The sequence below is a fragment of the Lingula anatina genome, chromosome 1, assembly GCF_051362555.1.
Source record: "Lingula anatina isolate TDL-2025a chromosome 1, LinAna3.0, whole genome shotgun sequence".
Lineage (NCBI taxonomy): Eukaryota > Metazoa > Brachiopoda > Lingulata > Lingulida > Lingulidae > Lingula > Lingula anatina.
In genome coordinates, this window is record NC_141767.1 from 59,792,408 (window position 1) to 59,815,929 (window position 23,522).

Sequence of the window (23,522 nt, forward strand, 5' to 3'; positions counted from 1 at the left end):
CAAAGGCACACAAGTATAATTCCTACTAAATATTTAAAGGCAGTTTATCTTTGTTTATTAGAGTCACCCCTGAGGTAAAGATACAGGTAAAGGTTGTATATAGCCTGATTTCTTCAAATAAAGGAGATCACCCAGCTTTACAGTTTATGCCAGGTCTCTGGTCAATTCTGAACTGAACCTGTCCTTTGGGAGCATATAATCCAAGCAACAGATTTGTGGTACTCAAAATCATCATCCTCAATTACCAGTACTGCCATGACCAGGTCTTTGCTCCCTGCTGAATTCTCTGTATGCTCAGAGATAAACAAGGAAACCATGGGTACCATTTACATAATGTTCTTCAGTATATCAGGCTGTGGGAATTACCTGTCCCAAAGACACTCTACCAGTAGAGCCCTCGGGCCAGTGCCAGTTGGAATGCAAGACACAACTTTTCTGCAGGTATGTAAATGAATCACTCCATGATAAAATTAATTTTACTTGATCCAATACTGCTTTAAATTTGGTAAATGACAAGTTCATACAGAATCCAATTTCTAATGGGTTTCACATTATATTCTGGTGATAAGAGCAGGATCCCTCTTTATAATATTGTACAAACTACTAAAGTTACAAGTTCATCAACTAAAAGTAGTTTACGGGGGTTTCCATGTTTTTTTCACCAGTGCTTTAAGTGCCTCATGATTCACATATCCCACCTTACAACCTGTATGTACAACTTCACTTTCAATACACAGTTCTATATATTCCCCAGATTTTCAAATAGTATTAGGTTTTTAAAATGCTTAGTAAGTTTTGAGATAAAACAAAAACAATATATGAAGTTCATTTCTTCTTGTCATCTTTACAAAGAATAACATATCTCTGTGCAACATTAAGTGGTGGTGAGTAGCCATCTGGATAGGAGTTATCTTCAAACAGCAGTGAATAGTCATCATGAGGCTAAAACAAATTATATGAAAAATTGTAATAAGATACAGCAAAGGTAAGACTCTTAAAACTAGCAAATGTATGATGATTATAACTCTGCATTTGAAACATCTTAATCAAATAAATACCACATTTTCCTGGAATTTCTTGTACATTTTATAATTTTCATAAAATATCTGATGTAAATGGATTTGGTAACCATAATTTGTTTTAAACAATTCTACAAATACACACCCTCTTAGGTGGATCATGTATAAGAGCTCTGTAGAAGCAAGTTGTCTGTGGATATAAAGCAAGCACAAGCTGAAAAACAAAACAGTGTGCAATTATGAGCAGAAAAAAAATCAAACACCTGCTGATTAATAAATACAATATGGTTTTTATATACAATACCACTAAAAGTGCACTTTCCTGAGCTTTGACAAAATGTGTTCTTCTAGATCCTAGTACCAATTTAAATAACAATAAAACTTATTAGAAAACAAAACAAATACCAAAAATAAAAGTTACAATACATGTACTTAATATTAACAAAACGTGCCCTAATGTATTACTTACTGTTCCTGCTGGAAATAATGCCTCTGGATCAGTCTCTGGATTTGCTTTCCACACTGGAAGGGGAACTATCCTACGCCTGCTGAGGACATGGCGCCTGAAATTATTTCCATTTAATTATCAAATGCTGTCAAAATTATATAATACTATAATTTATTGTGAACTTTTAGTTTCAGACATTATAATCATCATGCTGTTCATAAAAAATGGAATCTTTTCATTATAAGTCTGAGAAATATTTAAAACATCATATCAAATGGTTCTATTCATGGACTAACTTACTCTTTGCCTTCTTCAGCATCAATGTCATCCACCTCAAATTTATTAGTTGAGCTATTAAATGACACAACTTCTGAAAGAATCCAGTTTTCTTCTCCATCTTGACCTTTGACCCTAGCTGCTACCTTGTCCCTGGGTTTGGCTATGTAAGTGGATTCTGCTGGTGTGGCTCCACACAGTGGTGGTGGCCTGGAAAGGGAGAAGGAGACAGTCAGTTTCGATACATTCAATGAAAATATAGATAATTGATTGTTATTCTGTTAAATATAGCATTTTCACAATTTGCATTTCTTGCTTAACAGTATCTGTTAACAAGACTAAATATGTGTGCAATTAATCCAACATAAATCAAGAACATAAATTATTCATTGTCGAAGAGCTGATGTTTTTTTTAAAGAACTACTAACTTTTCCCCTGGTTTGCCTATCCAAAGAGGCAGAGTAAGTGCATTTTGCTGTAGCATTGACATCAAAACACCTCTTCTTCTCACTTGCTTTGGAGGACCATCTCCTTTAAAATCAGAAAATTCCAATGAGAATTTCCACCTATAGATTAAGTTTCTTTTAAATACAAAGTCAGTATACAGATTGCCACAGAAAAAGTAAATCAGATTTTTCAAGAACAAACAATAAAATAAAACTTACTTCTTTCATTCCGGAATGATTTCACCTCATTAATCTTGTCAAGTGCCTTCCTAAGTAACCTAAAACAAACAACATGAAGGTGAAGTGAAAAGGGGCATTTACCTAAAGTAATTCCCTGACTCATTTTCAACTTCTGCTTTAAAAACATTATACTTAGGCCTGATATAAATCAGAAAGAACACTCTTTGTCAAATATCTTACTCAGCTTCACTTTCGGCATCTTGCATTGCTGTATTGTACAATCCTTTCAACTTGGACTTGTAATAAGGTGAAACTGAAATAAAATGTTGATATAAATTCCCAAATGAATTGTCATACGTTTTAAAACATCTCTAGAGACAAAACCAAAAAAAGAAATAACATCTATCTAGAGAATGGGCAGTTTAAAATACCATAACAAGTAATCAGTTTTATATCTTTATATCATTTTGCAAATCATTTAAATGATATGCCATTTACAATTTTAATTTACTTAATTGTATTTACAAAATCATGAAATACAGATATTACAATGACCATATCTTCATACTTTTCTGTTCCTGCAAAATCCTTTCATGTGTTTTTCCAATATTGGACAAGTTATGCTCTCCTCTTGTTCTTTCATCCTGTAAAATAGGTTTTAAAAATCCGATGGAATATATATTAATATTGCTTATGAGTGGTTTTGATTACCTTGCCATGTTTCATCATTTGTTTTTAGATTTCTATCACATTATACTCATCTTTGCCTGCAAAACAATCCTTAGCTGTAACTGAAACTGTTAATGGCAATAAAAACTTAATGTTACCAAATTTGTTGTCAAATTAGAATCAAAATAAAAGCATTGTAACTATCATTTGTGTATGGCTAGATATTTAGACATAATTTCTGTCAAAAAAATACTTGCAATAAGACAAAAAATTCAAAGATTCACCCACCCTTCTAACATATACTTGTTGCCACTTTGGCAAACTAAAAATGATTCTAGGATGACCTTACACATACATATTCTCACAAATCAATCAATTCTTTTAACCCTTACAAAAACCTTTAAAATTCAAAGCTATGAGGTTAAAAGCCTTGTCAATTCTTCAACTATGATCATACAGGTAAAAAAAAAAAATTAGCCGGCAGGAGATCTTGTATTTTCTACTGCTGCTAGGACAAACTAAAATGTAAGCATACCTGGACTTGATGAATTAAATGGTACAACTCCTTAAGCATATCCTTTATTTTTGCCTCAGCCGCTACATTGCTAGCACTGGTGTTAGCAATACCAGGGAACAGCACAGGGGGGGCACTACTACCACTACTGCTGCTGCCTGGCTTGTTCTTAGTAGGGCTTGGGCCGCTGCTACTGCCACTGTTACTCCCTCCTCCACTTACAAGCCCTGACTTATGCCGCATATTATCTCAGCTTAGTTCAGCTTCTACATATTTGTGTAAAATGTATCTGAAATAACATGAACATAAATTCACTTTCATTTAACGTCCATTACTTAGCAAATGCTCACACAATTTTCGCCCTAAATGTTCCACGTTAATATGAAAAAACACTGGTGATATTTAGTGATTTTTTTCTCTAATTTTTACATGTAAATTTTATTGCAATCCGTACTAGTACGTTTGTGAAATGACAGAAAAGGGGGCACTTGTCTTCCATTCGCAGTCGCATTTTCTGCTCCAAATTTGAGCAGAATTCTCTACTGTTGGTTAACCACATAAAATATAATAAATAAAAAACCAACAAACCTTTCTAACTTCACAGTGAACCGTTAATTCAGAGAAAACTACATGGGGATGTGTATTGTCTTTCTTCTGTTGTCGTAAAAGTCTTATCATCAACTGGTACGTAATACATCCGGTTTTGTTAGGAGTTTGAATGGATGTGCTCTTGATTGTTTTGACATTTATTTTTGGTTGCTTGTTTTTTCCAGTGTCATATTATGTCATATATAATCAATTAAGACGGAAGAATCCCTCTTGGAATGAAGGGCAACTGCGCACAATTACAATGGAGTAAGTGCATACGAATTTCAGACCGCGGTGGTGGTAAAAGGACGAGTATACATGTACACGTAGTAATGATGTAGCGGTGCAACAGGAATGGAAGCCCGCTAGGAACCGTAGTCCTTTTTCCATTTTTTTGTACAGGTGACATTTTCCATATACTAACCCCAGTACCCCAACTAACCCTATCCTGTAACTAATATGGGACCCAGACTTCATTCTTAGGACTACAGATACATGTTATATGTGAACATCTTTTTCCATATCCATTGAAAAAAAAGTAACTGTTTCAGGTGTGTATCAATTATACAGGCAGTCTTAGCAAGCCTAGTTGGTGTGACAACAGTACTGAGCTGTAAAGATGTTATGTATGACAGGTAAAGTGCCTAGACTGAGAGCAATTTTATATATTGTATTATTACTTTTTTGTTTTCCTTTTTTTTTTTTTATTAAACAACATACTTCCAAAATCAAATATGTGCATTACAACCAGAATTTTCTTTAAGAATAGTGAATATCATTATTAGGTAAACCATGATATTTTTGCAACATTTTAATGATCACACATTGCAAAAATGTGTGGTAAAACTGTTTGTTTTCAACATTTTTTCAGACATTGGCCCGTATCACTGTACCCATGGTTTGGTGTCCAGTATTTCTATTATGATACCTGGGCCATGTATAAATCATATGTCCACACTCACGCAGAAGACTTCGTAGGGAAGTCAACCAAACAGTCAGTTCAGTATTTCATAAGCAGGAGGCCACTTATGGTGTTCCATCACGTGGGACTTCCTCTTCTGTATTTTCCTGTTTTAGTTGTAAGTTAATTGAACTAAAACTGGGTTTTTTATTTTATATCTTCTATTATGATTGTTGAACTGCTGATATGTAATGTATTATAATTTGAACACTGATGAAAACAACAATTAAATATGAAAAATGAAGAATGTAGTGAATGAAAAGTTATTATTATTATTTTTATTATTATTATTATTTTTTTTTTTTTTTAGTATTTCAGGAAAGGAATTGGAGATTTCTTTGTTGGAAGTTTCTACACGTCTGAACTTGCAGTCCCCTTTATTTGTATGAGGGTAGTCTTTATTCAGGTGAGATGAATGTTTTTTGTTCACAAAATACTTTTATTTGTAACCTCTTAAATATATAACACTGAGTACATTCATATTAGTTTTTATATCACCTTTCCATTTGCCTTCAATGATGTCCTGCCAAATATATTTTATAAAGAAATTATTGGAAAGCCTAATTATTATTATTATTATTATTATTATTATTATTATTAAAAGGAAAATAAATTTTACAAAAGTAATTATTTATTTCATTGTTCATATTTCAGCTGGGAATGAAAGATAGCAAACTTTATTTGATCAATGGATGGGTCATGATTATCATGTTTTTTACCTGCAGAGTCTTGATCTTCCCATTTATGTACTGGAAATATGCACTTCAGTATGACATTCCAGTATTACATGTGCCATTCAGGATTCCTATGAAATGCAACCTGTCATGTTTGGGCTTAATGATCCTTATGCTGTACTGGACAGGACTGATGGCAGTGGGTGCTTATAAACACCTTAGGAAATCAAAACCACGTAAAATCGGTGCCAAAGAGAACTAGATATTATCTCAGGGTTAATGTGTTTGTTCCCATTTTTCATACCACATTTACTCAATTATTATGTTACTTTGATAGATGCTTATATGTTCTCTTGTTGGACAAATATATAACAGAGTCCTTATCTTTACTACGGTGGGACATATACTAAAATTGGAACGATACAGAGAAGATTAGCATTGCCCCTTTACTCTATGAAAATAGGGTTGGGATTAGTAGCAATGAATGCTATAAACCATAAAAATTACTATATCAGCCTGATTGCTCAATAACAAAAACATTAAATGTTTTAGTACTTTATTATCAATTTTTGTGTGATTTTTCATGTGAATCAAAACTTGTATTATGTATATTTTTATTTATGTTTCATGTACATCAATCTAAAGAGAAGTTCCTGTTCAAAAATGTAATGCAAAGTCAAGATATGCACAAAACAGTCGGAGAAATTATTTCCTAGTAAGGATATTAAAATCTCATTGTATTATGTTGCAATATTTTTTAAAAGTTTTTAAAAGGATGATTGAGGATTATTTTAATACTTAATTATAACTTGCTGTTGTCTGTTATATTATTTACTTATTTATCTATTTTTTAAATAAAGGGTTTTTTGAAGGACCTGAAATTTTTTTTGTGAACTTGATGCACAACTAAATGATATTTGAACAACATTTATTTTATTCAAGTAATGGATACATAATGTAATCCTGAATAGTAATCACTGCTGCTGATTTAATCTTATATTAAATAATACTACAATAACAAATGAATACAATACAAAAAATCAATTTCCGTAAACCACAAGTTTCAGATACAACCACTATACCATTAACTGTGCAACATAGTTGGAACATCCTTAACCTATACCCACATGTGACATTGGTTGCCAACCCCCCTTCCTTTCCCCAATATACAGTATAGGTTAAATTGCACCCTACGCATATAGTCTTGAGAATTTTGAACATTTTAAAATCATTGAGATAAGATGATTCTGTACCTTAAAGCACTGGCATGAACAGTTTTCTGAATTATTACTGGTGCAAATCTTTGATGCAACAAAACTATATAATTCCATGATAAAAAGTAAATAGTTTCCAGACAAACCAAATGCGTTTTCTACCAATGTCATCATTACACAGGAGGCGATGAAACAGCTTCACCAAATGTAATTTTACTTTGTTCTATAGATGCTAAAATAGATGAAACCTACAAGAAAAAAAAATAAAATCAACATGTAACAAATAACACACAAACCAATCAAAGCAGTGTGATAAATTTACCAAAACTAAATATTATACATATCTGTATGATACTTTATCACATCAGTTCTCGATGAACAAAAAGAATATAAATCTGGAATGGTTATGGTTCACAATTTTACCCAACCCACAGTGGACAAGACATGATGCCAGCCCTTAACTACAATTACCTTGTTTACTCAAGTAGATAAAACTAGCCCAAGAGTAATTCTACATATTTTCCTACATAATTCAAAAGCATCAAATTCGTTTTTTCCAGAACAATACAAATATACTTCTCCACATAGTAACCTCATCATAAGGTCTAAAGTATAATGCTGTCCAAGTTTAACATTAAAAATAGTACACAATAAAGAAAAGCCCATCAAAACCAAGAGCACTTCATATCATCCAACTAAAATATACAGTAACACAGGGACTAAGTTAATCCTTTCATTCATAGAATTTCTTGGGAGTGTTTACTCTACACAAAAGATTGAAGCTAATGATTTCTATGCTTTTAGCAGTGCTAGATGTAAATAATTATATTACAAGCTATTTAAAAATAGCATTAATTCAAGTTCTTAAAATTTACTGCACAAGTGACATAGGCTCAACTTGCCCTAACATTCGAGGACCATGAATGAACAACAAATACAACATAACATTACTCTGTCTTACATATAAAAATATACAGGATACTATAACATAAAATTTAAGCAAAATAATGAAAGTGGGATCCTGATCAAACTTGGGGTAATCAAAAGAGTGTTCAGATTGAGTTCATCTGACGATAATTAAATAAATTTGCCAATAGTAGCTACTACTACTAGCAAATGTCATGTTATTCAGATCACTTTATTACAAAAAATGGCTCAGTAAGGCAAAAATATCAAATACAATGGAGACAGTGTAACAATCATTTATTTGAAGTATATATTGAAAGTCTCATCCTCTCAGTTACATTTTGACATCTTAATGAAAAAGTGTAACATGTTTTAATATTCATAAACTAGAAATTTTATTTCAACAGTACATGGCTTGATAATGCAGGCTTTTGTGCATTTAATACTCACTTTTATGAAATATTAACAATCATTAATAACACAGATTTCAAAGTTTACAGAGACAAAATACAAGTGGAATAAAAGCTCCCAAAGCAGCCAGAATTGGTAACATGGTAGTGCTGGCATCTTCCCCTGCATATGGGTCTTGTATTTTGGGACCTGAGGTACGTCTTGGTTTCTTCTGCCTTTCTGGTTCTTCCTCCTCTTCTTCTTCCTGCTCTTCTTGCTGTTTATCTGGTGTAGGCAATGGAGGAAGCTGAGGCACATCTGAAACCAAATTAAGCTTTGCAAATGAGATGAAAAGACCAAAAAAAGTTATGCAACTAATAAGCAGTACACACATATTTTTAACAGTAAATAATGATGTAATTTATGCCAATAATGTAACACATAAGGTCACATATCCCAATATTATCTTAATCTATCAGAGCAACAACTGTTTAAAAATGTAGTGCTATAAATAACATGATATTCTCCAAGCCTATCACTGAGTGTACTAGTGTAGATGCTAATAGTGGGCATGTAGTATCAAAGTCGTTTAATCACATAAACCAAAGCCTATCAAAATGTTTATTCATACCACAAGAAGTCTCACATATAATACTTCATTATAGCTTAATACTGGAAAGGTTTTTAACACCCCATTTCCATAGATTTTTAGTTCGATCTATCGCTGTGGGGAGTCTCACTAGATTACTGTCAGCTTGGCCAGCTTAAGCATCTGTCCCGCCTACTAAAAGCTGTAAGGGGGTAATTAACTATGGTGCCCGCTCGGCTGACTGCAATTTAGCGTGAACCCCCAGGGAGTTAGGTCGATCTAAATCTTAATCTTTAGATCGATCTAAATCTCTGGGAAAGCACCCTTACATTCTAAATTTTTGATAATTAGTGTGTGTGTGTGTATGCGTAATATATATATATATATATATATATATATATATATATATATATATATATATATATATAATTATTGGTGTTAATTGCATTTGAATCAATGCCAATTTATGAAAAAAATATATGATCTTGATAGATCTCTGAATATAATTTCAAACAAGAAACAGTACCTCTACCCAAGAGACAAAAGATATATCAAAAAATAAAATCTATGGTAATCAAGTCATTTCTTACCATCTAAGCTCCCCTTCATCAAGTAGATAGCATTGATTTTTGGGTTGTCATAGTTTCCCTGAAAAAATATAATTACCAAAGTGATAAGTTCAGTGATTAAAACAGTTTCTGCAGATACAAGCTTAGCCATTCAATATTTCTAACAGGCACTAACATTCTTAATCCAGGAACCTTACAACAGTACCCAAGACTTAAGTCTTAAATAATATAACATTGCATTGCAAACACATAAAATCTTAAACATTCCTTAATCAAGTCAATTTATTTTACTGATCAAGAGTTAATGGTTTTAAAATTTTGTATGATAAATAAATAGTCCACTCCAAAGTATTTTCACCACTATCAATATTTTCACCACTTCATATACCAAGGAAAAAGATGTTAGTGCATTAGTGCATTTGATGTTAGTGCATTAATGCATTTTTAATCTGAAAAAAAAAAAAGAAGTAACAGTTTTATGGAAAAATGTCAGAGTGAAAAATAATGTATATAAAATGCCCACTTTTAAATAACACAATGAAATAACCTACTGGCTTACAATCATTTGCACATTATAATCCATATGAAAAACTGCTTATCTACTAGTTAACAATGACATCCAACAAGCAGTCTCCCTTCCTGCAGTTACAACAGTTTCAGACAAGAAATTAAAGCAAACTATCAACCTCCAGGCCCATATCCAACAATTTCAAAGAGGTGTGTGTCTTTTTTTTTTGAAAAGTGGACCGTTTGCCATGAAACCTCTCTGCACCTAGATCAAATTTTACCCAGAGTGGATCATTTCCCAGTCATAAGGGCAATTTGTGAGAACCCGGGAACCTCCACAGGCTACACACCTGAAATTCTGACTGTCAAGGTCAATAAATTATTCATCTTCAACCCAGGTGTAGGCTCCTGGCAAAACACCATTAATCAACACACCAGCATATTTTGTACTCATTGCACATTAGTCTTTTATGCAACTGCTGGAGTAATCTCACCTTTGCAAATTCAACTTTTAATTTCCCGCTGATATCTGAGCTCTCTCCTCTGACCCTGATTTTTCCATTTTTCACTATAAAAGGAATAACCTCATCATGTGCAACACCTCGTCCAACTTTCCCAAAAATATCTAAATCTTCCACAACTGTATGTTGTCCATTCATCACAATATTGAATACCTAGAAGGAGATTAGAAAAAAAAATGAATAATAAATTTCTAAAATACCAATAACACATAATAAATATATAAGATACTTAAAATGTGAAAACAATGAGAAATAGCTATAAAATATCATTTGGAAATACTTGATAAGATCATGACCAGGCATATAATACTTCAGGAACTTAATTCCTGTTTTCAAAGTGATATATAATGCTTTGGTCTATAATGTACCAATGACAGCTTATTATAATGCATATATATATCACTCTACCTGCAATAAATATAAAATGATAAAAAAAAATCAAACACACCAACCTTTTGATTTGGTGCTGCAAACCACACTTCACTAAATTTTAGGACTAAAACATAGTCTCCGTCTCCGCTCAAAGGAATATCATAACTAAAACTAGAAAAATGATATCGCTCTGTTTGATAAAGTATCATATCTTGTGGTACAACCCTTTGAATCAGCAAACTTTTCCCATAGTCTGAAGGGGTGCCGACTTTGGACATATCTTTTTGGTATTTTATTCCATTGATGTCAGTGTGTGCCTCCCCGCCACAGTTCACTGCCCATATCACTTGACCAATACCGCACACCTGTATGAACTGTAAAATCAGAAACACAAGCCATAGCACAGCCCTCTGCTTGACTATAGAAAGGACCTGCATTCTACCACGATATAGATAAAATAAAAGACAAGAATGAAATTTTCCTGCAAAACCAATCAACGACATCCACGCTCGCCGGCAAGCGGAAGCCAGTTTTAGTGCGCATGCCTATCCGGCGGTTTTTCTTCAAAACTTCCGGTCGTTGAAAATTTCGTGACAGGTGCTTGAGGTAAAAAAAAAACTTTTATTTCGCGCGATGCGAGCATTGAAATGAGTTGCACAGAAGGCAACGAAGATGGAAAAAGATACGCCACCCGTTGAAGTTAAAGAATTTATTAAGGTACCGTAAATTCCAGTAGAATGTTCCATATTGTTATGCTGTGACTACCGCCGTACGACATTAGGTATATCAGAAAAATTTTCAAACTGATCAGAAAATTAAAATACTTATATCATCTGAAAGGTAATGCAAAAACCGGATGAAATCATTTGGAATTTTTTAAATATTCCTACAAGCAACAAAGATATTGAAGTTTTTTAACTGCAAAAATCCACCAAAAGTGTCCACACTTCTCAGCTCAAAACCTGTGCCCACTGACCAGCAGTGATCACTCAGGCGCAGCAGAGCACCCTGTGTGTCTTTGTGTGCTCAGCCTATTGGCTGGCTCACATAGCCTGTGACTAATCAGGGCAGAGCGATTTCCCTGTGGTAATTTTCACATCATGTAATATTGCGGATTAAATTAACTATACTTCGCAACCTTCAAATTTCATGATTTTTCTACATAATATAGCAAATTTCATAAACTTTGCTGGATATAAATTTCAAAAAGATGATACCAGCACCTACCTGAAATTTTTTAGCATTTTGTAGAGGCAAAACTTAAAACAAGCAGAACCGAAACTTGTCAAAGACTGCAACATGGGAAAATCATGTGACCGGATTTTACTCTTTGATTTACAACTTATTTAGTTAATGGCTTGTATTAGTTTTTTTACGCAGCGCTAAAAGAGAGATTTAAAAAAGGGGTTCCATAGGCGAACTGTCAGCAGGCCGACTTCAGTTTAACACTTCACTGCCCGTGGACAGTTACGACTGTAGCGCCCCTAGCGGATTGTGATCTACCTAACGACATGTACAGTGTGATGTACCGCAGTATCTGCGAAGGGTCATAATATTGTACATTCGTTCTCGTCCTCTTTTCCTCCCTTTGGACAAATATCTGATCAGAGCATTATGATTCCCGTACATATAATTGTGCTGTGTTTTTGTAGATTATACTCGCTCTCTACAACTTTGATTACACACTGGACTCCATGATATAAACGAAACTTAAAATTATCAAGACTATAAATACTAGGAAACTGGCTAAATATTTGGTGCACACTTTTGTAAAAAGAAAATCAATAATGATGTATGGTGACGGAGAGGTTCATAGGGCCAGGCTGCCAGGGATATGATCCTTGTCACAATATAATAAATCATTTTCTATTGTATTATACTAGTGCTGTACAGTGTTTGAATACAAATTGTACCTATGTACTAGTAGATACTAATAGAGGTATCTCCTACCTCTGCACTCTAGTCATTAATATTTATAGATTGAAGTCCTTAAAATCCTTTTTCTCAGTGTGTTTTCTTAGTGTCTCAGCTCATCTGCATAAACAAGCTTCACGTTTACATCAGTATGTTAACATACATGTATCTATTCTAAACTTTAAAACCTATATAATATTTAAATGAAGGTATCTATTTTTTTACCATTATATATTCAAAGTATCCCACAGTCATATTTTTTATCTCACAAAGTTTCTTTTATTTCCCATTTCAGACCTTTCCCCTTTTAATAATAGTTTGAGTGAAGCATACCTAATGTCATTATACTTCTCAGCTTTATATCCTTGGAAGGTCCAAGCCATGATATTTTATAACTCAAGCAGCATGAAATAAAACTGTCTATATTATACAAGATACAAGGCCATGAAACAAAAAATACCATGCCATTTTCTTTGTTTTATTAAGTAAAAACGAGGTCATTCCATATGGTGTGGCAGGAAGGCAAATCATTTAGAACTACATTATATACTTAAACAAAAAATTTTTAAAATGATATAAAGCATTGAATCTAAGTGCAGGGATAGGTCGAGCAATGATTTGAGAGTAGGGGAAAATTGCTTTTTTCCCTTTGTTTTGGTGGTAAAATCCCAGATTGGATACCATTAAGGTGACTAGTTGCACTTTGACAGACTGTGTATATGGTGATTTGTTTACTTGATTTATCATGTACACTATAAATTATAAACATTAGGAGGTTGTTTGATTACAAGATAAAATGATGGTTTGTTTCTTAAGGGGCTATGATAATTTACTATCATGATGCTACAAATTACTGATTGCCATGTTTGCATTGAATTATGGTAATGACTCTATCTTTTCAATGGGGAAAATTATACACCTGGGGCATCCTTTAAGTATGTCATGATAAGGTTATCAAAACACTTGACTTCCTTTTTTTTTCTTTTTAACATTAACCTATATTGAATTAACACAGGAAGGAAATATGAAACAATGGAAAACTGCATGGTATTACCCTACTGGAGTGAAGATACAAAGTGCAATATCTCCTTTATCCAAATGACTAATTTTCAGAAAATTTATGTTAAATAGGTGATAAATTTTTATCAATCACTGTATATGTTTTAACTTGTCTAAAATTTCCCTTTATTAATGGCTAGGATCAGCCTAACTTCCTATATTGCTATAATAAAAAATTAGTAAATAAAGGGGGTTGGGTGGGCATAAAATGATTTATGTTTACAATTAGTCATTCAGTAAACTCGTTAGCGTATGAGAGTGCGTAATTACGCGTTGTTTTGCTGTTTTTACGCATTGGCTGGAGCCCCAGCGCGTACGAATACGCACACCTTTGGCTTTGAAGATCGGCGAAGTTGACCAGTCCGTTGACTGTTGACGGTCAGACTCATGTTGAAAATGTCATAATTGATTCCCAAGTGTCTCATTTTTTTCTTAAGATATTTGAATTACCCGACTAAAACATGCTTCTTCTTTCACTGACCCGCAGAGGATGACGTAATCTTCTCTGATTGGTCATAATATGCAAGTTTTAGGTCAAAGCACGTGTGCCTCTCTTTAGTATAAACAAGGTATGAACAACGATGAAATGATCGTTTTTTTATTCACATAATTGTTCAACATTTTAATTGAGCAACCATACGTTTAGGACCAATTTAAATCACTCGCCCAGACCAAATACTTTAGGCCAGTAACCCTTGTGACTTTTGTAGTTTTAGTCGTCAGAATAAATTTTTAGTCGCATTTGACGAGCGGGCGACCGGGAATTTCCAGCTCTGCTGATTACCAGTGATGACAAAATGACGAGAAAAAGGAAAAGCAAAGGAAAAAAACAACAGTCAATTAAAAGGTTTTGTCATGCAAGGTAGTCAAAGTTATTTACTATAGATTTCAGAGTCCGACATACCTACTTGCGATGGTTGCGTTTCGCAACTAGTTTTATCAGCCGGGCAACTAAAATTTAGCTGGTAGTTGCCCGGAAACGCAAGTGACTTTCGGCTGTTCACTTGCCCGGAAAATTTGAAGTGTAAAATTTATTATCACAGACAAAATAGATCGTTTATTATTGGCAGTCATTTGCCGGTTGGAAACAAAGTGGTTTGCAGCAACCGGCTAGCTCCAGATTTGGCCAGCTTAGAAAACAGTTGAACTTGAAGTGCTGCGCTAACAAACATAAATAAAAATTATCTTTCAACAAACTGTGAAATAATATTTCTAGTAATTATTTACAAATTGAAAGCAAAGGTTTAATTTTTATAAACAATTTAGTAAAACTTAAAAACGACGGGTGCCTAATGTTCCCGACTTGACCTACTTTTTTGTCGGCATCAATTTTAGGGAGAAACACTAGGAAGAGTAAGAAGTATGAACATTTTGATTGATTAAAATGGCTAAATATGTAAATTTTGTGTCCCTTCTCAAATAGTATACTAAATATTGCTTGTTTGACAGAGACGGATACTGGGTGACTACTTGTCAGTGTCCAGACATTTTGGCGCCGTTCTCTATCTCTCCCTCTCCCAACTATTACAGAGCGCTTGTTTGACCTAGTTTTTTTAAAAACTTTACTAAGGAAGCAGTTAGGCCAGGAGCATTTTTAAATCTCAGTCAAGAATAGATTGTAAATTTTTGGCTATGAAGTGCAGTCGTACTTGTTGTATTTTGATTGTTTCTGTGGTAATTTAAAAGCAATGTAAAATCTCTAATAAATTACATGTTATATTTTCACCCCCCCCCCCCCCCCCCCACTGATTTTTGGAGAAAAAGACAAAGAAACAACACTATAAGGTGTCATAGTAATTACACCTTGATGAGCATTTTTTAATTTTACCCCTTCATTTTGACAATTACCCCTTCTTTTTTTGGGCAAGGGGTACGGTACTCCCTTAGAAAAATCCTACCGAGTGCACTGGTCATTGATGTATATGATTTTTCCTTGATTTGTGTTTAACATTTTTGCATTCTGCCCATAGCAAAAACAGAACTGTATTAGTCTGTTATTTGACTGCATAAATCATGAAAATGGGTTGAGTTCTGCTGATTCTGTCTGAGTATTTTATGGGATATCAATATCATAACTATAGTAATGGATGATACTTTTAACATTGTTCAATTTGGTCTGGTGTGTGTGTGTGTGTGTGTACACGCAATTAAAATTAATAAATAAATAAATAAACAAAAGACATGGAATAACCCCGACTCCGAGTTTCACGGTCATACCCAGAAGGTATGCCCGATCGTCAGGAGGTTTATTTGAAAATGGTTTTATTAGCCATTTTACATACACAGCATGATGACACTTACATTGCACGCCGTGTTAGTTACGTCACTTTATGCTGACACATGGTAATTATTTCAGTTCTTTTATTGAGAGTATCTGGTGTTATCATTATCAACAGTTTTTCGTCTAAGTAAAGATTGCATAGGTGCTGATTTCTCCTTTGCAGCGTTGATTTCTTTATGATGTCCCATCTAATGTCATACTGGGTTTTATTTTCTGTTAATTTCCAAATGTATTTGGATAACTCAGTATCTGCAGCATATTTCTTGTCTCTAAATGACTTGGTGTGATTATTGTATCTCAACTTAAATTGGCCACCACAAAGCCCTATATATTTCATGCATTTGTCCTTAGTAGTGACTGATGCTTGGGACACAATGTTGCTAGACAAGCATTCCCCTCTCAAAGGACACTTACTAGGAGCTCTACAATTACATTTCTTATCTTGTGAATTGACATGCTGCATATAACTAAATCTATTTAAGGTTTCTTCATGCATTTTGTTTGTATATCAATCAATAAAACCAATATCAAACAAACAGTGTTTCTTTATTTGTACCTTCAGAATATTAAAGCATTATGAACACTTCACAGAAATGTTTAAAAATGATGCAAAGAGATGTTTAATACTACCAAATTTATTAAAGGTCATTTCGGTCGATGCAATTTTGTCTACCTTGACTCACACGAAGCAGCCAAACTGTCGGGTGGCCTGTCCAACCTTCAGCCCATCAAATACCTCGACGCCCTTGTCGACCCTTTTTTTGCTACAAAAAAACTGGTATGTGCTGCTTTGGACAGAATGTCACTGAAACTTTCCGGGCGATAATCGCTGGCCGATGCCAGCCTTTCGCATAGGCTAATTGTAAAAAGGTGATATCTCCATGCCTAATATCAATGGCATATCAATCCAAAATGACGGGCCCCGTTCTCTTTATGACTTTAATTGTCGTTTAATTTGAAAGTAATCCTAGAGACAAATTTGACAGCAAAGCGGCCACATTTCCACGTGGAGACAATACGCATGCAGAGAAAGCTCATTTTCCGGCAAATTCAGTAACGACATTTGCGACAACCGACTTCGTTGGGGGTGTTTTTTTTTTTTTTTTTTTTTTTTTCAGAGAACGAACGGACTAAAATAGGTGCGCGCTCAGGATATCATCCATAAAAATAAAAAAAGTGTGGCCTAACTTACAATAAATGGAGATTGGGTCCTGGTTTTAAAGTATTCATGACAACCACAGGCCTACCCTACCCAACTACCAGACTCGGCACTGAATGATCCAGAATTCACCAGTATATCAGACCACACTACCCGTGAGGTGTGAGTCAGTACGCATTTCACAGTGTCATACCCCGAACAAATTTTGAGTGGTGATACAATACTTTTCAACCCTGCTGAGAATCGTCACTATCACATCGCGTACTAGGCAAGAGCGGTGTCGTGTCTGATACTGTGAAATGCGTACTGACACACATCTTGAAAACGGGTAATGTGGTCCGATCTACCGGTGAATTCAGGATCATTCGGTGCCAAGTCTGGTAGTTGGGTAGGCCTGAACCAGACTGTGTGTTTTTATGGTATTAGTTTAAGTTTGCCAGGATGCTTTTTATGAAATGCGGGTTAAAATCTGAAAGGCAACATACAACTGTATGATGGTATATTGAAAACTTTTTTTTTCCTTGAAACTGCAAATGGAACATACAAATATGTTGTATATATATGCAGTGTTCAAGGGCAACTTTTTAATCCATGGCAGTGGCCACTCATTTATTTAAAATTCATGCCCTGAATTAAACAAGTAGACTCCTGCATGTTTATTACTAATAAATACATTTACTGGGATTTTTTTAAATAGAAATAAATTCCCCAACTTTTTTCTAGCTGGCAGACTTCCAGGTTGGTCCAGACCATGTTACTTGGAACAGAGTGTCCCTGGCTTCAGATCAATGGGTGTGCTGTCTACATGACCGGCTGGGGGAGGACATGGAATCTGCACATACTAAGGAAGAGGGAAATCACAGGGAGAAATTGCAATGTGTAAGTAAATAGGGACTTTATAGTGAACTGTATTTTACGGGGGGATTGAATGATAGAGAAGAGTGGGTGAGTTGATTGTAAACACATTTCACTTGCATTTTGTTCTTGTAAATATAGGAATAAGACAACCTTAAATAATGTTGATCTTAGAAGACAGAAGTGATAAGTATTAAATTAGTGCACTTTTAACCTGTCCCATAGGAATGTTCTGTGAGTTAACAATGTAAAATTAACACTTTTGTAGCAAAGAAAATGCATGTGAAAGCAGTTATGTTTTGCAATTAATTGACTTTATGGTGGGTTACTAGTGAGAATGACTAAGTGTCATCATTATTGATTACTTTGATAGATGGAGTAGTGCCCATGGGAAGTTTCTGTGTAATTAGAGAATATATCTGATTCTCGGGTGTTTTATTTTGGAATCCATCTTTGTCAATATTTATCATATCATTCTACAAAGATTGCAGTAGAGTTTCTTGATTCTAGAACAATTCTCCCCCAGACAATCCCCCCCCCCCCCCCCACCCACCCACCAAGACAACCCCCACCTTACCAGGAAAAAAAACACTGCTTTTGAATTACCTATTGGAAATATTTATATATTTCTTGAATATTTTACTGAATATAAAAAGTAGACAGGAAATGAAATAAAATCTTAAGTATTGGCTATGAATTAAAAGGAAGTTCACTTACACGCATAAACAGACCTAAGAGGTAACCTTAATTAAAATTATTAGATACTATAGATGCAAATGTTAACCAAATCCTGTTTTGCTTCAAACTAGCTGTTTTTAGTTAATATTACAACCTTTTTACCTCATACATGTCAGTGTAATTTTAACTTAATTACAGATTCAGTCATTCTGTATTCACATTTTTATCTTACAGGTTTATAATTTTAGATTATATTGCAGCAATGCAAATTGATATTTTAAAGATTGTAACAATTACAGAAACCTCTCTTTTTCATATAAAGACAACTACTAGTAATTGATTTTTTTTGTTTGCAACCTAGGTGACAGTAATCAACCTCACCCAACCTGGCAAGTTCCTCACATATCACTCTGTGGCAGATTCAGCTGGAATGAACCCTCTCAAGCCAGTGATTGCTCTGAAGGGTAAGTGCCTGTCAAATGAAGTGATTAAAGAAATTAAGTCACACAGTGTTATATCATGCATGAGTTTAACTGTGATTTTAAAATGGCCAGCAAATAATGATTTCTAGGACAGTTCCAGATTTGTACTGTTCATTGGATCGGTTGGGTTGTTTGTAGAATAAAGAAAACATTATGTCTTAGGGCACCTTCTCAATGAAACTTTTGTACTACATAGATTGATTCAGCTCTGTAGGGACTTGCGTTAGATTAACTGAATGACCCCACCTCCCTTCAAATAGCTAGGCTTCTGGAAGGTTTGTCACTTTTGAGTGCAGCTGAACAAAAGTTAATAAAGCCACTAGCTGCTCAAGGAGGCATATCATTTAGTTAATCTGATGGCATTAAGTGAGAGTCCCCACAGAGTTGGATCAATCTATGTATATTGATAGTTACATTGGGAATGCATCCTTACAAAATAATAAATATGGATTTTCTGGTGTTTAAGCTGGCACCAAATTTCAAGTGTACAACATATCAACTCGAGAACTTCTCCACCAGTGTACTATGGCACATGAAGCTGTGTACTGGACATGGGTCAACTCTGAGCTGATAGCCATAGTATGTGATAATGCATTGTATCACTGGTGCTTAGAAAAAGGTAAATACTAGTTAACCATCATGTGTAGGATACCCATTTCAGTTATCGATAAAAAATAGGATACTTTTTAAAATTTTAACACCCCAAAATCTGCACATTTTTGCATCTGTTCTTAGCACATCTGTATTGATGATATGTTTTAGAATCAATTATACAAATTGACAAAATCATGTAAATAGGGTTCTTATCCACTGTCAATATGGTCATACCATAGTAGCAGACTGCTAAAGCATGTCTGACCATTTTCAGAAAATTCAGTCCCAGAAGAGGTGTTTAAATTGGACATAAGAATGTCTAATTGCCAGATAGTAAGTTACAAGACAGATGCTTCATTTCGATGGCATGCTATGACAGCTCTTAATGTTGAGGTATGGTATACTTGATAATGCAAATGTTTACATTTTTTTCCTATAATAGTGGATCACTTTTTTGTGAGGCATTTTAAAACATTTTCCCAAACTGATTTTAGAAAAAAAAAAAAAAACAATGAGTCTATTTTTTTCTGTAATAGTTATAACTTTTCAAATTATCAAGCCCATATGGAATGTTTCCAAATTTCTTATATTTTCAGGAGAACAGCATTTCTGGTGTTACACAGTTTTTCTGTCGTGAACTGTGTGCGTCTCAATGTGTGTCTGCCCATGCTGTGTGCTTTGCTCAATATACCCTGGATGACAACCCATATCCCTCCACAGTATTATGCTTAGCTTCAAGACAGGACTGTACACTCAATGGAAAGGTAAACAGTCTATGGGGCTCTTATGTAGATGAGCCTGTTCTTAGGATTATTTTTTTGATAAACACCCCTTTTATTCTTCACGTGCTGAATACCTGGTTACTACTCTACATGATTTAAATTTTCAGGTAAAGGTATAATAATCTCATTTATTTATAGTACAGAAGGAAAGCAGAAAATATTTGTTCAAATATAATTTTTGGGTAGTATGAGATAATACCCTTTGGTGTTTCTTTAAGTTATGCTATTTTAAACTTCATGATCAGACATGAGTTTTTTTCTGCGGAAAAGCGGAATTCCAGGTTTTTAAAATTCAATTCTGATGGTTCCTGAGATTCATCAAGGTGAGGTGTTGGGTCCCATGATAAATGTTCAGAGATTTTTTTTTAAACCAAGGTTCTTGTCTGATGGTGCCATTTGGTCAGGCGAAGTGGCAATATTTGACTTCAGATGTTACTTTCTTGTTTTAAAAACAAACGTAGAATGCCACGTGACCTAAAAGATTTTGTGACAACTTAATATGTATGTAGTCTGTATGATATTATCTTGTAGATCCATGTTTTGGAACTTGGTCCCCATACCCCTGGCAACTATGCACCCACTAGTCACTCCACAGACATTACTTTCATAGAAGAATACAATAAATATGATTTCCCAGTCTCACTGCAGGTAGGCATAGGGATTATATTAAATGATAAATGCAATTAACATTTTGAATGTGCCTTTTTTTTTTTTTTTTTTTTTAGCTTAACATTTGTGTAATGTTTTTGTTGTTCTTATCCTTTTTTCTTTTCTTCATTTTTATTGGTGCTATTGTTGTTAACCATTTCATCATTTCATTTGGAGTGTGAACCAGCTCATAGGACTTTAGATTGGATCCCTCCACTGCTTTTGTTTCACAAAACATACTTTTGATAAGGCGTCCATTTGCTTTATAATCATTATCTGTGATAATACCATATTTTTCCAGGTCAGTGAATGCCATGGACTTCTTTATATCCTTACCAAGTATGGGCACCTCTACCTCTGCAGTATGAGCAATGCTGCCTGCTTGTTCTCCATGGCAATCTCTAGTCACGTCTTGTTCTCTACAGCCTTCAACTCAGCTAGTGAAGGAGTACTGGCCATAAACAGGGCAGGCCAGGTGAGAATTCTCAGCAATAAAGAATATGGATGCTCTTTAATTTTAGCTTTTTGATAGTGAGGGTCAAAGATGCCATTATCCAAAAGAACCTTGATCTTATTAAGTTCAATAATTGTTTAGTAATTGTATAAATATCACCTATGGTTGCAGATATCATGAAAACAATTTTAATTATGCTTAAAAGTGCTTAGAGATACAGTGTCTTCTTTAGGGTGTATTATAATTTGTTGAAAACAACAAAAACTATCAACATATACTATCAACTATTCTGTGAAATAACATCTATTCACAATTTCTCTTTACAGGTCTTGTCCATTTGTGCCAACCGGGACTCCCTTATTCGACATGTGCGCCATGCTCTTCACAAACCCAAGCTTGCCGAAAAACTGGACGTCCTGTTGCACAAAAATACACTCATTAGGCTGTGATCAAGAAACTGATTCTCATGAAGCTATATATTTGTGGAAACATCCCATATTGTATGGCATCTGTTCAATCATGTAGCATCTCTTATAGATTTGAATGGTCTAAAAGAAACTCAAGTTTAGTATTGCTAAATTTGGAGAGCATTTTTTCTTTTGATCATGAAATGTTCACTGAAAAAGTAATATAAAACACCTTGAGTAGTAAGTGATGAGAGGTTGTGGAGAGTTGAGTTTGGATAGATTTATTTTACATAAATATTGAAGAGGAATAACAGAAAAATGTCATTTTTAATAAGTGAAGCACATCAACAGTTGATATAGAATCCTTTTAGTATTGCAACCATTAGTACAGGTTTCATCTTTGAAGATCTCATTTTAGCTGTTGTGTTTACAACTCAAACCTGTTAAGACAATCAGCTGTAATTATTCTCACTGCAAACGATGCTACACTTAATCTATGGACATTTTGACATGTTGAAATTGAAGTATTATTTAAACGTTAATCATTTTATTTATGTTCATTTATGATCCTTGTGATCAAAATCATTTAATCATGGGAATGATGGGGAGTGGCAAAGAGTTCCCATATCTTAACTAGTTTTTTTACATGTACCATGACATCCCACAGTGGAGAGGAGATTTCATCACAACGAACTTTGTTTAAATATTCAAAGTCAATTCTGCTGATTTATGTGATGATTGTGGCAAGGAAAAGAAGAACATAATAGTGGATATCAGTGTTTTCTTGGGCAGCCAAGATTTGTGCATCTTCCTAGGAAGATGAGTCAGTTCAGTACGGTGCTATTCCTGTAAATACTTGCATTGTTTTTTTCTTTTGTGTAAGATATATTTTATAGTTTTCTTGCAGTAAAATGGGTAATATATTGTTAGTATTATTTGATTGTGATATGTGGTAGGGAAACCAGTGTACTGTCTCATCAAACATATGTTTTTGTACATTTGATGTTGTTAGGTTTAACGTGCCAAGTGCATAGAGCTAGCTGCTTACAATAACATGGATAAAAAGCATATATGAAATGTGCTCCTAAACTATGAATTCAGGTTACAAAGATCTTTATAGACTTGTCTGATTTTGTGGACCATACACAGGATCTGTAGCATGTTTATCAATAAAAATGTAGGGAAAAAAACTTCATATTTCTTAAACAATGTTTTGACACTGAAATTCTTTCTTTGTGTTATGTTATGCAAGCCCAGCCTAAAAAGCATGAGAGTATTAACTAAAACAATACCAACTTACATTACGTGAAAAAAGTTAAAACTGTATTGTCAGCTTTGCATTGCAATAAAGTTTGACTGGAATTAG

General features: G+C 34.2%; 4 protein-coding genes and 1 pseudogene across 6 annotated transcripts; 3 read left to right on the top strand and 2 right to left on the bottom strand.

The window, feature by feature from the left end:
• Positions 1 to 32: 32 nt before the first annotated feature.
• Positions 33 to 4,283, bottom strand: LOC106165029 (SAGA-associated factor 29). The gene is made up of 10 exons (XM_013543101.2): positions 4,141 to 4,283; positions 3,574 to 3,841; positions 2,938 to 3,013; positions 2,610 to 2,682; positions 2,409 to 2,467; positions 2,172 to 2,274; positions 1,768 to 1,953; positions 1,489 to 1,582; positions 1,165 to 1,233; positions 33 to 942 (listed from the first exon to the last, which is right to left on the bottom strand). The coding sequence occupies exons 2-10, from the start codon at positions 3,793 to 3,795 to the stop codon at positions 826 to 828; spliced, it is 999 nt and encodes a 332-aa protein (XP_013398555.2). The 5' UTR covers positions 3,796 to 3,841; positions 4,141 to 4,283; the 3' UTR covers positions 33 to 825.
• On the top strand, positions 4,243 to 6,656 carry LOC106165022 (TLC domain-containing protein 3A). Of its 3 annotated transcripts, none has more exons than XM_087012224.1 (5): positions 4,243 to 4,407; positions 4,692 to 4,775; positions 5,012 to 5,219; positions 5,412 to 5,507; positions 5,756 to 6,656. In XM_087012224.1, the coding sequence occupies exons 1-5, from the start codon at positions 4,271 to 4,273 to the stop codon at positions 6,035 to 6,037; spliced, it is 807 nt and encodes a 268-aa protein (XP_086868350.1). In that variant the 5' UTR covers positions 4,243 to 4,270; the 3' UTR covers positions 6,038 to 6,656. The 3 variants fall into 3 exon arrangements, with proteins under 3 accessions (XP_086868350.1, XP_086868363.1, XP_086868357.1); XM_087012237.1 differs by having other exon boundaries at positions 5,012 to 5,134; positions 5,420 to 5,507; XM_087012231.1 differs by lacking the exon at positions 4,692 to 4,775 and having other exon boundaries at positions 4,258 to 4,407.
• Positions 6,152 to 6,221, top strand: LOC112042170 (U6 spliceosomal RNA; annotated as a pseudogene).
• Positions 6,657 to 6,686: 30 nt separating the features above from the next.
• LOC106165032 (malectin-B) lies at positions 6,687 to 11,388 on the bottom strand. The gene is made up of 4 exons (XM_013543103.2): positions 10,924 to 11,388; positions 10,445 to 10,624; positions 9,465 to 9,522; positions 6,687 to 8,603 (listed from the first exon to the last, which is right to left on the bottom strand). The coding sequence occupies exons 1-4, from the start codon at positions 11,344 to 11,346 to the stop codon at positions 8,383 to 8,385; spliced, it is 882 nt and encodes a 293-aa protein (XP_013398557.2). The 5' UTR covers positions 11,347 to 11,388; the 3' UTR covers positions 6,687 to 8,382.
• LOC106165028 (clathrin heavy chain 1) lies at positions 11,382 to 23,521 on the top strand. Its single transcript, XM_013543100.2, has 9 exons — positions 11,382 to 11,560; positions 17,980 to 18,135; positions 19,151 to 19,253; positions 19,738 to 19,890; positions 20,140 to 20,258; positions 20,462 to 20,629; positions 21,179 to 21,295; positions 21,597 to 21,770; positions 22,076 to 23,521. Exons 1-9 carry the CDS (start codon positions 11,516 to 11,518, stop codon positions 22,196 to 22,198), a joined length of 1,158 nt encoding a protein of 385 aa, XP_013398554.2. The 5' UTR covers positions 11,382 to 11,515; the 3' UTR covers positions 22,199 to 23,521.
• The last annotated feature ends 1 nt before the right edge of the window (position 23,522 follows it).

Coding starts and splice junctions, on each gene's coding strand:
- LOC106165029 (XM_013543101.2), bottom strand. CDS start 3,795: ATGCGGCATAAGTCAGGGCTTGTAAGTGGAGGAGGGAGTAACAGTGGC. Junction 2,683..2,937: donor GATTTTGCAGGAACAGAAAA/GTATGAAGATAT, acceptor ATTTTATTTCAG/TTTCACCTTATTACAAGTCC. Junction 2,275..2,408: donor ATCATTCCGGAATGAAAGAA/GTAAGTTTTATT, acceptor CTGATTTTAAAG/GAGATGGTCCTCCAAAGCAA.
- LOC106165022 (XM_087012224.1), top strand. CDS start 4,271: ATGGATGTGCTCTTGATTGTTTTGACATTTATTTTTGGTTGCTTGTTT. Junction 4,408..4,691: donor CTGCGCACAATTACAATGGA/GTAAGTGCATAC, acceptor TAACTGTTTCAG/GTGTGTATCAATTATACAGG. Junction 5,220..5,411: donor TGTATTTTCCTGTTTTAGTT/GTAAGTTAATTG, acceptor TTTTTTTTTTAG/TATTTCAGGAAAGGAATTGG.
- LOC106165032 (XM_013543103.2), bottom strand. CDS start 11,346: ATGTCGTTGATTGGTTTTGCAGGAAAATTTCATTCTTGTCTTTTATTT. Junction 10,625..10,923: donor TTGCAGCACCAAATCAAAAG/GTTGGTGTGTTT, acceptor ATCTCCTTCTAG/GTATTCAATATTGTGATGAA. Junction 9,523..10,444: donor TAAAAGTTGAATTTGCAAAG/GTGAGATTACTC, acceptor ATATTTTTTCAG/GGAAACTATGACAACCCAAA.
- LOC106165028 (XM_013543100.2), top strand. CDS start 11,516: ATGGAAAAAGATACGCCACCCGTTGAAGTTAAAGAATTTATTAAG. Junction 19,254..19,737: donor GCCAGTGATTGCTCTGAAGG/GTAAGTGCCTGT, acceptor CTGGTGTTTAAG/CTGGCACCAAATTTCAAGTG. Junction 21,296..21,596: donor ATTTCCCAGTCTCACTGCAG/GTAGGCATAGGG, acceptor ATATTTTTCCAG/GTCAGTGAATGCCATGGACT.